The sequence below is a fragment of the Echeneis naucrates genome, chromosome 20 (assembly GCF_900963305.1).
Source record: "Echeneis naucrates chromosome 20, fEcheNa1.1, whole genome shotgun sequence".
Classification (NCBI taxonomy): domain Eukaryota; kingdom Metazoa; phylum Chordata; class Actinopteri; order Carangiformes; family Echeneidae; genus Echeneis; species Echeneis naucrates.
In genome coordinates this window covers 5,899,945-5,911,206 of record NC_042530.1, presented here as the reverse complement: position 1 = coordinate 5,911,206, position 11,262 = coordinate 5,899,945, and the positions used below count along the sequence as shown (strand labels likewise).

General features: G+C 43.7%; 1 protein-coding gene across 1 annotated transcript; it reads right to left on the bottom strand.

Annotated features, from left to right (window-relative positions):
- Nucleotides 1–1,932: 1,932 nt before the first annotated feature.
- shha (sonic hedgehog signaling molecule a) lies at nt 1,933–9,884 on the bottom strand. The gene is made up of 3 exons (XM_029529439.1): nt 9,276–9,884; nt 5,092–5,353; nt 1,933–3,056 (listed from the first exon to the last, which is right to left on the bottom strand). The coding sequence occupies exons 1-3, from the start codon at nt 9,573–9,575 to the stop codon at nt 2,368–2,370; spliced, it is 1,251 nt and encodes a 416-aa protein (XP_029385299.1). The 5' UTR covers nt 9,576–9,884; the 3' UTR covers nt 1,933–2,367.
- Nucleotides 9,885–11,262: the final 1,378 nt, after the last annotated feature.

Sequence of the window (11,262 nt, the reverse complement as noted above, 5' to 3'; positions counted from 1 at the left end):
CCCAAAGTTTCCACCTCACAATATCAACAACAAAACACAATGTGAGAGAAGGAAATGGAATTCCTGCTCGTGTTGCAACAGTATTCAGACTGAACAGCCCCGTGTGGCTGACAGATGGCTTTTATCGTTTTGTGAGAAACTATAAAAGAGTCATTTTATTTGTATTTTCACATATTTCATAACTCCATTTGAACCTCTGTTTATTCTCAGACCTGTACAGTTATTTCCTTCGAAGCAGCAAACTTAAATCCTCAAACACAACCAAAGTGAGGGCCACTACAGTTGGTCCATCTCCAAAGACATTCATTTATTTACTAGTGAACTTAAATAGCAAATTAAGTTCCCTTCTTGTCATGAGTATAGGCAGTTTTCTTGTACAACTATTTACAACTCCCAGCTGTTGGATGATTTTCAATCTTTTTCCGAGCAGCACTGTCGGTGCTTCACCACATGGTGGCGCACTTTCACAACTGAAGGCAGCTGGGGGGTGGGGTAGGGGGGGCTGATGCCGTAATCGATTTCAGAGAGGTATGAAGTCTTACAATACCAAAGCACATCTCAGGAGGACAAACATACATCACTAAAACCTCACCATTACGCGCTACATGCACACTCTAAGTCCCTGTGAAAATATTGGAGGATTATAGCGATTTGTTAAGACTAACAAATGTTTTACTAAGCTGTGATTTCGACTACAATGACTGTATTTTTTTTTTTTTTTCTTTTTTTCTGATGGAGCAATCTGACCTCAACCAGGCAGACACCGAGAAGCAGATTTAGGGCCAACAAACACACTTCTGTTTAATTTGTCTGCAAGTTAGAAGTTATTTGCGGAGGGCAAACCTCGTTAAATTTGACATGGACTCTCAACATTTCGCAAGCATGCAAAAGGCAGTTCAAAGCGCAATATTTTCACCATTTTGCAAAGGCCAACAAAGAGGGCAAAATTGTTTGCTGGCTTTCCCAGTAGGCTAAACTCACTCATGTAAAAGCTGTCACACATTAACTATAACCACCTACAATCAATGCTTTGTTCATTATGAAAGATAATTGGACCAGGGAGGAAATATAATTACAATCCTGTGGCTGATTGGTTTATCAGTTAACTGTTCTTACAACCAATTTCAGACCTTAATATGGCCATAAAGTAGAACATATTATTGTTTGAATGTTCCTCTTTGTGTTTCCTGTGAAGCTCATTCAGACAAAGACATGTAACAACTGCAAGTTTGAAGATTTTCTTTATCTCATTTTGTAATAAACATATAAATAATAAACTCTAGACATTTTTGACACATCGCCCTGTTATGAAAGTTAACTGGTATGGTCTGGCTATATAGACTATCCAAACTGTGCATCTGCCGCAGGTCATTTCTATAAAACTATTTCCCTATTACAAAATATGAAAAGAAAAATACATTTTAGTACATTTACAGGAGTTACTTATTAATTTATTTAACGAAACCGTTTCAGTACTACTTTAACTGTTACTGAATTGTCAGAATCTGCATTTAATATTTTTCTCAGAAGAAAACAGAAAAATAGAAACACAAAAAAGAAAAAAAAAATGCAAGAGAATGCAGACATGAGGCAGAATATCTGTCCCTCTCCGACAACTTTAAACGAACAGTTTCCAAAATAATAAAATTCTTAATAAACCAAGCAGTACAAGATTTTTCCAATACTTTCCCAACTACTGTATTTAAATTAAAATATATTCTCATATCTTACACTATTTCAAATAACGAAATGTGATTCGGTAACGATCTGTCAAAATCTAATTTACAATTCTGTGTATAAAAATATAATTTATGGAACCCCGCGAAGTTTGTTCTCCCCAAAATATAACAGTCAGTTGCACATATATGCACATATGAACATTACAACCTGTCAAAGTTAGCTCCTTTCTACGTGGTCTTTCTCTTTGCGCAGTTTTTTTTTTTTTTTTTTTTGTCTTTTTCTTTTTCTCATTTTTTTTTCTTCATTTTCTTCTTTCTTTCTTTTTTATTTCATTTTTTCTTTTTTCTTTTTTTTGCATTTGAGATATACAAAAATAGATTATGCACAATTTGCTGCTCACACCGTCCAGAATCCATTTGTGTGACTGCAGCGAGTTCACATGAGAATAAATTATTCAAAGAGAAACTTTTTAAGGCTCCATTCATTCTTTGAAGGGGGACACATCTTGGAAAAGTCACTGAAATAAATATCCCAACTCCGCTGGGGCCTTTTTGTCTTGTTTGTCTGTTTGTTCGTTTTTTAATTATTATTATTATTTTTATTTTTTTATTTTATTTTATTTTTTATCTATCTGAATAGTTCGCGTGTCCTACATTTAAGTCCCACTCTGCTCTTGTAGTAGAGGTTTCAACTCGGGTATACTGACATCCCAAGTGGATGGATCGAGTGACTGTCCAAGAGCCATGTTCCTAATTGATAAAGGATCTTGGAGTACCAGTGCACTCCGTCGGTCTGTGCACTGGCTGGAGGCTCAGAGCTGAAAAGCAACGAGGACACCCAGTGGGCGAGCCTGACAGGTGCCAGGGCCCAGTGAGCCAGGTCGTGGTCTTCGATAACTGCGTAACAGGACGCAAGGACCTGGTCCACCACGATGTTCCCCTGCACGGTCACCGGCGCAAAGGAGCCCTCGTACTCTTGCGTGTAAATCCGTTTTACGGTCACAGGCTGAAGTCGGTCTCCCTCGGCGTCAAAGGCAAACACCTTCTGTCCAGGTTGGACTTGGCTGGCGAAGATCGCCGAGATGCGCCGATCCGTCCGCTCCGTTTGGTTGTCGTGGCCGACGAAGAGGAGGTGCGCGGCGGTGAGGGTGATTTTCTCACCCGAGTTGGTCTCGATCACGTAGAAGAGCCTCTTGGTCGTTGAGTCTCGATCTATGAACATGATGAAGTCGGTGTAAATCGGGTTTCCGTCCTCATCTGCTGCCAGCACCTTGTCCCCGGTCCGCAGGTCTTTGACAGCCTTCCTGGTGCCATCCTGCAGGGTGACCGCGGAGGATCCTGGGAAACAGCCACCTGATTTTGCTGCCACTGAGTTTTCTGTTAAAGTGAAAGATGTGGTGTTAAAAATGGAAATCTTTCATCGTTTTGATGCTTATTCGTGACTGAAGCTGCTGTGGCGCTATTAGATAATGAAATAAAGCACACACACACACACACACAGTAATATTTAAAGCTTTTAAACGCTGTTAGGAGTTTAAATACTATAAATAAACGTGTCCCGTGTTACAGAGCAGGACCACGGCTCCATTCAAACCCTCTGTTTCTCTGCTCGTGTTTGTGTTTTCTCCTGCAGACACACATCATGGTGGGCCATATGCATTTTGCATAATGATGCCTGTCTGCTCTTCCGAGCCAAATGCGTATTGGCTTGGCCCACGTTGTCTGAGATGAGAAAACTGAAAGCCTCGGCTCATCTATTCTTAATTAAAAAACCCAATAAAGAGCAGGCATTGATATTCTAAATCAGCTTGTGGATCGAGCTACTCTCGGTAAAGAACACTTACGCCTTTCCCAGCTTCTCTCCCCATATTTACTCAGGTGCAGAAACCTCCATGTGACAATTCACACAAATAGGCGACTCACAACTACTATTTACCCAGCGGAGCCACTTTTCCAAGCCTCTCCAGTTGTAGATTTGAATTTAAATGAGGGCCCGGACTCTTAAATGCTTTCTGTTGTGCAACATCAATGTACCCTCTTTCTACCACCTCTCGCTGCTTTGTTGTCAGTCTTGATGACAATAATTTTGGCCTTAGTGGCGCTCTCCACATACCAGTCTCTAGGATCACACTGTCCTACACACAGAGAAGACGCTTTCCTACTCAGAATTTGGGGCTTTTAATCTTCCTTTAAGATTCCCGAGCATGAAATAAGGTGACAACTGAAAACCAGATTTACCCCAACCAATTCAACATTGTTCAGCCAAATCCTTTTGGTAAAGTCGCATGACCCCTAATGACACGTCGGCCTGGCCCATACTGTGATCTCAAAACGTGTGTGCTGAATGATAACTAAGGGATATATCAATAAAGGCTAAGGAAAAGTGCCACGGTTCATCAATCAGGCTGAAGAAATATTTTCTAAGCCCCGTAGGTGTCCCATCGCTTTGTGAAGGCCCAATAGGAAGATTACTTCATCCAAAAAATGAGCCGCAATAAAGGTCTTATAATTAGAAATTAAACATCGAAGCAAAAGACAACGAGTTCCAAAATAAAGACTAAAATCTTAATCTCGTTTTCAGTGTATCTGCAGTTCGACCAGAAAAGTTGCCTTATTTTTTATTATCATCATCATCATCATCATCACGCAGCATTTTATTTTGACTGCAGCTGCTGTGCAGAAATCCACAGAACAAAATAATTTGCTTTTCTGGGTCACACCAAAGAAGCTGTGTTAGATTACGGCCGTGGTTCCCACCAGGAGACAGTGTGGGGCGATGTAAGATCAAGAAATAACCTGCATGGAGAAGCTCATATAGGGTATAGGCGGTGATGTTCCCATAAATCATTCATGGAGCCGGCTGTTTCTTTTTTACTAACCCCCCAAAAAGTGCCTAAAACGAACAGTTACACTCCAACATTAAGTTTATCAAATAAATAGTGAGATCCCTCTTTATTTATTAATCATTAATTGAATGATACTTTGTACTGTACTCTTGATCATTACATGTTAAAAAATGTGTAGTTCCTCAATAAGACGCATTTAATCTCTCTTCTATTCTCACATTTCGTTTTTTGGAGGCTGTAAATGTCGCTGCTGATTGGTTACTCAAAGTTTTTTTTTTTCTTTTTTCTCCTCACTTGCTTAACTTCATTGCATCTAATCTACTCTTTACTTGCAAACAGCTGATAAAAGCCTGATTTTGCATGAAACGTTCCTACTTGTGATAAAGCAGAGCTGCAGTTTCCTTCAGCTGCACCTGCCTGCTCTTTCAGATGATTACAATCGCTCCTGACGGAAAACGCGCTCTGGTGACTTGGGTCGTTTTCTCCTGTAGCCACCATCATGGCGCGCATGAGAGCTTTTCTAAGGGTACAACAAAGTGACTTTCCTCCCGTCCCGCAGTCATTACCTGCTTTCACAGAGCAGTGAATGTGGGCTTTGGATTCATAATAGACCCAGTCGAATCCGGCTTCCACCGCCAGTCTGGACAGAGTGCCGTATTTGCTCTTGTCTCTGTCGGAGGTGGTGATGTCCACGGCTCTGCCCTCATAGTGAAGAGACTCCTCAAAGTGGTGCCCGTCCTCGTCCCAGCCCTCAGTGACCCGCAGCTTCACCCCGGGCCACTGGTTCATTACCGAGATGGCCAGAGAGTTCAGCTTGTCTTTACATCTCTGGAGAAGGAAAAAATGGATCAGTTAGTCACCTGTTGTGTCATGGACCGGCTCATGGCTCTCAGGTGTGGCGCGTAAAGGGCACAAGAGACCAGAATAGCATCTCCCTGCTGCCAAAGGCTTTATTTTGATTTATTTTTTTATTGGCACATTTTCGTTACAAAGACCATCAGGTAGAGAGAAGAGTCTAAAAACGTGTCATCATTTAGTCAAAAAAAAAAAAAAAAAAAAAAAAAGGATTACTAAACATGCGCCACACAGAAGTTTCACCTCAAACACCTCCCCCTTTCAGAAACACCCTTCCTACAGATTCGTGGCACGCTTGCTGGATCGCCACCGTCCGTTACATAATTATAATCGTTTGAAAAACATCCTATCTGCACTAGCCGAGGCCTCGCCCACGCCTCTCCATCCCCACCTGACGCCCCTGATTCCTCCCAGCTGAGGTGAAACACTGCAGCTCAGATCCTGAATGTGAGCTTGCATTTCTCAGTGTGAGCAGCAGCGTCAGAGGGCACATCTTGGATAAGAAAGCTGCTGATGAAATATTGATAAGGCACCGCATTCGCTTCACTGGCCTATAACATATGGGTCTTTGGTCTTGGAGAGGTGCGAGTCCCGGTCCTTTCTCTCAAATAAAAACTATTACATTGAGTACAACATGTATGCATGATATATTCATGAGTTAGTATTAGGTGGTGAAAAGAGCGACTTTTTGTTGGTTGCAATATGTCTGTTTTCTTTGAATAAATAATTGATATGCAGATGATATAAAGATGATATTCAAGAGCAGCAGAATCCTTAAAATATCTGGAGTTTGTCCTATAAATAAATCGCCGTACCCCAACCTCCCCGCGCTCTCTCAAAGAAGATGCTTGGCCTTCTCCAAGACAACTATTCTCAACACTCAACCAATATGTCAAATAAAACATCACAAAGAGTCTTTTCAGTCCAACTGTGGAGGGAAACTTTCATTATTCTTCCCCCTGCAAAGTCTTGGAAACGTGACATGCCTCCTTAAGTCGTGGTGTTTCGGCTGCTGATTGACAGTCTTGTAAAATATCCAGGGATGGTATGGGCGCACAGAGAAGAGGCTGTGTGTGACCCACTGTCCCTCTTCCCTGGACAGGGTGCCTGAGCTTTAACAACAACGTTCACACATAACCCCCCCCAAAAAAGGAGAGGGGGGGGGGGGCTTCCTCCTATGCTTGTAGTTGTTTTATGTGATATCACACTTGTAGAACGCGATGAATAAAAACTGCTCCTTAAAAAAAAAAAACGTCCCACTTTCTGAGTGGGTTTGTCGGAGTCAAGAGCCGTAAAGCTTAACCTATTTATTAATTCATTAGGTCGTGTGCCGCAAATCAAGCCAAATTCTGCTCAGCCACCGTGAAGCCCAGCAGGGTGCCCCGGCCCGGTGCTTTGTGCTCGGGGTAAAGTTGTTCAACAGCCTCCCTCTTAATCTTTTCACAAATGATTTGGTTAGAGGAAACACTTATCAGGTACCTGTCAGTGCAAACAAGCCGCCAGCTCATCTCTTTTCCAACTCGTTTGCACTGTGGGCAGGGACTTCAGGTTCCCAATAGTGCTACACTGCAAAAAATAACACCATGGAAAGAGGCTTAATCACACGGGCGCTTTTCCTTGAATGTTAAATATAACATTTCCCTGCGATCTCACTGATTTGAGGTATTTTCAAGTCGTCTCTGGGATATTCCTAAATTAGGTGCAACTTCATCGAAAAGTGCAATTTAGAAGAACTCCCACAGATTCAACATTCCCATTCATGCTGACAGTTCATTTTCTGCCATTGACATTGCGGGTTATTTCTTGATAAAATGGACGTTTTGAAGCTCAGCCTCCGATCCTCTGCCCCTGCTCACGTAAGGCCCCGTCAATCACTGTGTGTAAATGTCTATGAACCGCCTTCACCGGCAACTTTTCTGGGAGAGAGTCGGGTCTTATCAGTGGAGGGAGTTGGTGCCAGTTCGAGCGCTCCTTGTCTAGACCTCACTGAAGTGATTGATTAATTCACTTGCTACACACACCTACAGGATCTTTAGCAAGCACTTGCATCGTTTCATTTTGGACTAAGAATGCCCTATCTATTTTCTACAATGTAAAATGAAGCATAAAGTTGATTCCATTGGTGCGTAAAACCCTGTGCGTAAAAACCCCTGCGTTCCACGCGTAAAGCTTTGGAACAGCGCAAAGTCTGTTAGCACAGCGTAAATCCCCATGTGACAATGCTTATGCCTTTGCCAGAGTCGTCTACAAAACAGCTAAAGTCAGTCCGGTTTGAATGTGCATACTTCAATTTGGTGCCTGTGTAATGGCATGTAGCGAGCGATAAGGCACATTTCACCTGTTTTAACTTACTATGGCTTCCCGCTGACCAAAGGTCATAAGTTCAAATTGCGTTTCAGGCTCAGTCAGGGGTGCCTAAAAGCCCTTTCATGTACATTTCACACTTAACAGTCCGCGTTTTCTGTAAACGGTCGGATGCTGAATGGGAAACGGATGATGAGGCAAAAGACTCGTCTGGTTTTTACATTTACAAATCCGCAAAACAGGCTGCACCTCCGAAAATCTTATTTAAGGCTCTGACACGGACGAGCGCCTTTGTCAGAGGATTTCCCACCTCGTTTGAAAGATTTGATACAAACCTGCAAACACAAGTGTTTATACAGCAGGTGGGGCATTTTTCTCAGCCATAATGAAGACACATTCCTCTATATTCTCAGAGATGAATGAAACAAGAGGGAAATGTTTTCGGCAGACCTCCCAGACTCCTTCAGCAAACCGAGGGGGGGTCCCCGAACCCCACTTTGCGCACCACATACCCACGCACCTGTAATTTCACGATCTGTGTGTATTAGAAGCTATAGGTTTTAGAGGAGATGTGGGGAGGGCTGAGAGGACGCAGAGACCGCACGCACCGTGAATATTTCATTGGAGCTCGTGCCCAGGCATGGTGAGGAGGCACGGGTTCAGGGACTCCAGCGCGCGCCCGGCTTCATCACCATCACCACCACCATCACCACCGGCATTTTATTATTACTGAGCCAATATCACCCAAGCGCTTTTAATAATTCACCAGCATCTGAGTGCTAAAAGTCATGCCGAAGAGACGCGACATCCTGCAGCCAGTCTCTCCGATGGATTGAACTAACTGCTTACATGGGGACGGAGTGTTTGAAAAAGATGTCATCTTCCACGGAGGTGCATTTGTAGAAGGCACCATCAGCCCTGTGCGCTTTTGCTCCAATAATTGACCGAGTCACGCCCATTTATGAAGTCCTGAACACTCCGAAAGAAATGCCACTGTTTTCATGCGCTGATGCACGCCACACGGAAAGCTAAATTACAGCAGCCTGTGCGAGAAAATGTCTGAATGAGCCACGCCATGCTTGAATGAGCCCGGCTGTTTGAAGCGGTGCGCATCCCCAGGGCTGCCATAAAGAAGCCGTAATGTAAAGCTTCAATGTGCAACAAATACTGGATGCCTCCACGAAATAGAAGGTAATACGGATGCGCGCCTAGGAGGCAACAAATAATGTTTCACAGAGATACAAATATAGAAATGAGGAGAGGGGCACATTAATATTTTAAATACACTGTCACAATCATGAAGGCCGAGTGTCCTGACTGTCCGCCTGCACAGTACTTCTCCAGCTGGATTTGAGCATTCCCTTCAAGCCTGCAGCCTTTGAAAACTCCCATGCTGCTGCATAAAGCGCATCTGCTTTTTACGGAGAAGTTAAAAGGCTCCGTGTGAAGAGTTCAGCCGCGGCTACAACACACTTCACTTAAGGTGCGCAATCAGTCTGACAGGGAGGTTGTTGCAGTGCGCAGTGATGGTGCGTTAGGAGACGGGCAGTAGGGGGGGGGGGGGGGGGGGAAGGTTATTCTGTCTCCTTACCTGAGTCATTAGCCTGTCGGCACCGGTGTTCTCCTCATCCTTGAATATTATGTCTGTGTTATAATTGGGAGTCAGTTCTTTAAATCGCTCGGAGTTTCTTGTGATCTTGCCTTCGTATCTGCCGCTTGCCCCGAGGGTCTTCTCCGCCACGTTGGGGATGAACTGCTTGTACGCAAGAGGTGTCAGCTTCTTCGGGTGTCTTCTCCTGCCGTAGCCCCTGCCCGGTCCGCATCCCATCCCAGAGGACACCAAGGACAAGAAGATGAGACCGACCAATACGATTCTGGTCCAGAGCAGCATTTTTTTTGTCCTTTTTAAGATCTCAAACGAGTCCCCGCTGCTGTCTCTACCGTCTGCCTCTCCCGGCTCTCGCAATGTCCTTGTCTCCCCTACTTCGCCTTTGCCTGGTCTCTACCGCGGCAGGTGCGGAAATGAACGCCTCAGACAAATGGTAATAACGGGGCACATCGAAGGAGGGTTTTAAAAAAGTAGTGAGGGAATTAAAAGCCACGGGATCTCTAGTCGAGCTGCAGCTGCTTGTGTGAGGCGACCGCTTTTACTGCTTTGTAATATAGCACCGATCTATAGCAGGGGAGGGACTTGATTGGCTCGCCTAGACAAACCCTCCTGATGTTATCCCACAAAAAAATCTTAAAAGATTTCTTCCACCTGAGGGTTAGCCTGTGTTGCAGGGAGGAGGGGCAGTTCCATGGGAAAACATCAATTATATACCGTTTCTTTTTTTTTTTTTTTTTTTTTTTTTTTTCGCCCTCCCATTTTCCAGATTTCACAGGGAAGGCAGAGCAGACAGGGGCAGCCGAACAGTGCTGAGCTCAAATCTGAAGCTGTGTACTCGAAGTGATTTGAATGTGTTTGCGGTAATTGATGTGCGTCTGGAAGAACTTTCCGCACAGAGAATGCATTTGCCAGCAGAATAACACTGCTCGTGGACGCGCACGGAGCACGCCACCGATAAGTTTACTGTGACCCCATATCCGCAAAATTAGTGAATAAAACCCCAAGAAGAGTTTTCTGAAATTGGCTGAAACTATACATCCAAACGTGTTTCGAAAACAGACGAATGCTTCGGGGACTTTTCATTCCTTAATCAAAGTACAAAAGCTGAAAAAGCCCCTTCCTTTGCCTCTGTTTAAACTCTGACAAACGTCTGCATAATAAATCTCCACTTCATCCTCGTAGTGCGCGCACCGTGCGTCCCTGTCACAGCCTCAGTTTTACGCATCAAAATACACATTTCATTCTTTAAATGAAATGTTTCAATTATTCCGTCCCATTCACTTTTTGTCGTCGTCTGCTTCCAGCTAATTAGACCACGTTGTTACAACTCTGACTCACATCACGAAGTTAGCTCCTTAAGAATGAGGGTGGGAACGGTTCAGACTTAGCAGACAATAGTAGTTCAGGATTTAGAAGGAGTATCTCAGATCTGTCCGGCTCATCTAAGGCGGATTCTCACTGGAACCTGCTTCTTCAACGTGTTTAATGGTCTGCACGCATCTTCTAAGGGCCTCTCATCCTCTTTCCACTTTACTGACACTTCGCCTTGGAGACTGCCGTGTTTTTAACTTTTTATTGAACTCTCAGCTTTGAAGGAGAAGAGCAAAAAGGAATTCCTTGCACTCATGAGCAGAAGCACCCAAAACATCTGAAATAAATTTCCTTTTTTCCTTTTTTCTTTCAATCACCAACTCTAGATACTCTTCTTGTGCTCAGAAAGAAATGTTGGTAAAAGCGGCACGACAGCATCATTGTATCCCCATTCAGGCAAAAACAGATATCTGAAATGCTTCAGAAGGGAAAAGTATTTGTATGATAACAAAGAGTAATTACAGGAAGAGGGGCTGTTTTGGAGCATCCTGAGCAGCCTCTCATCACACAGACTGTGTGGCACAGGTGCTCTGAAGTGAGGACAGATACATCAGCCTTTGGTGTGGCTTCAGTCTCGTTAAACCTCTCTCTGGCTGAC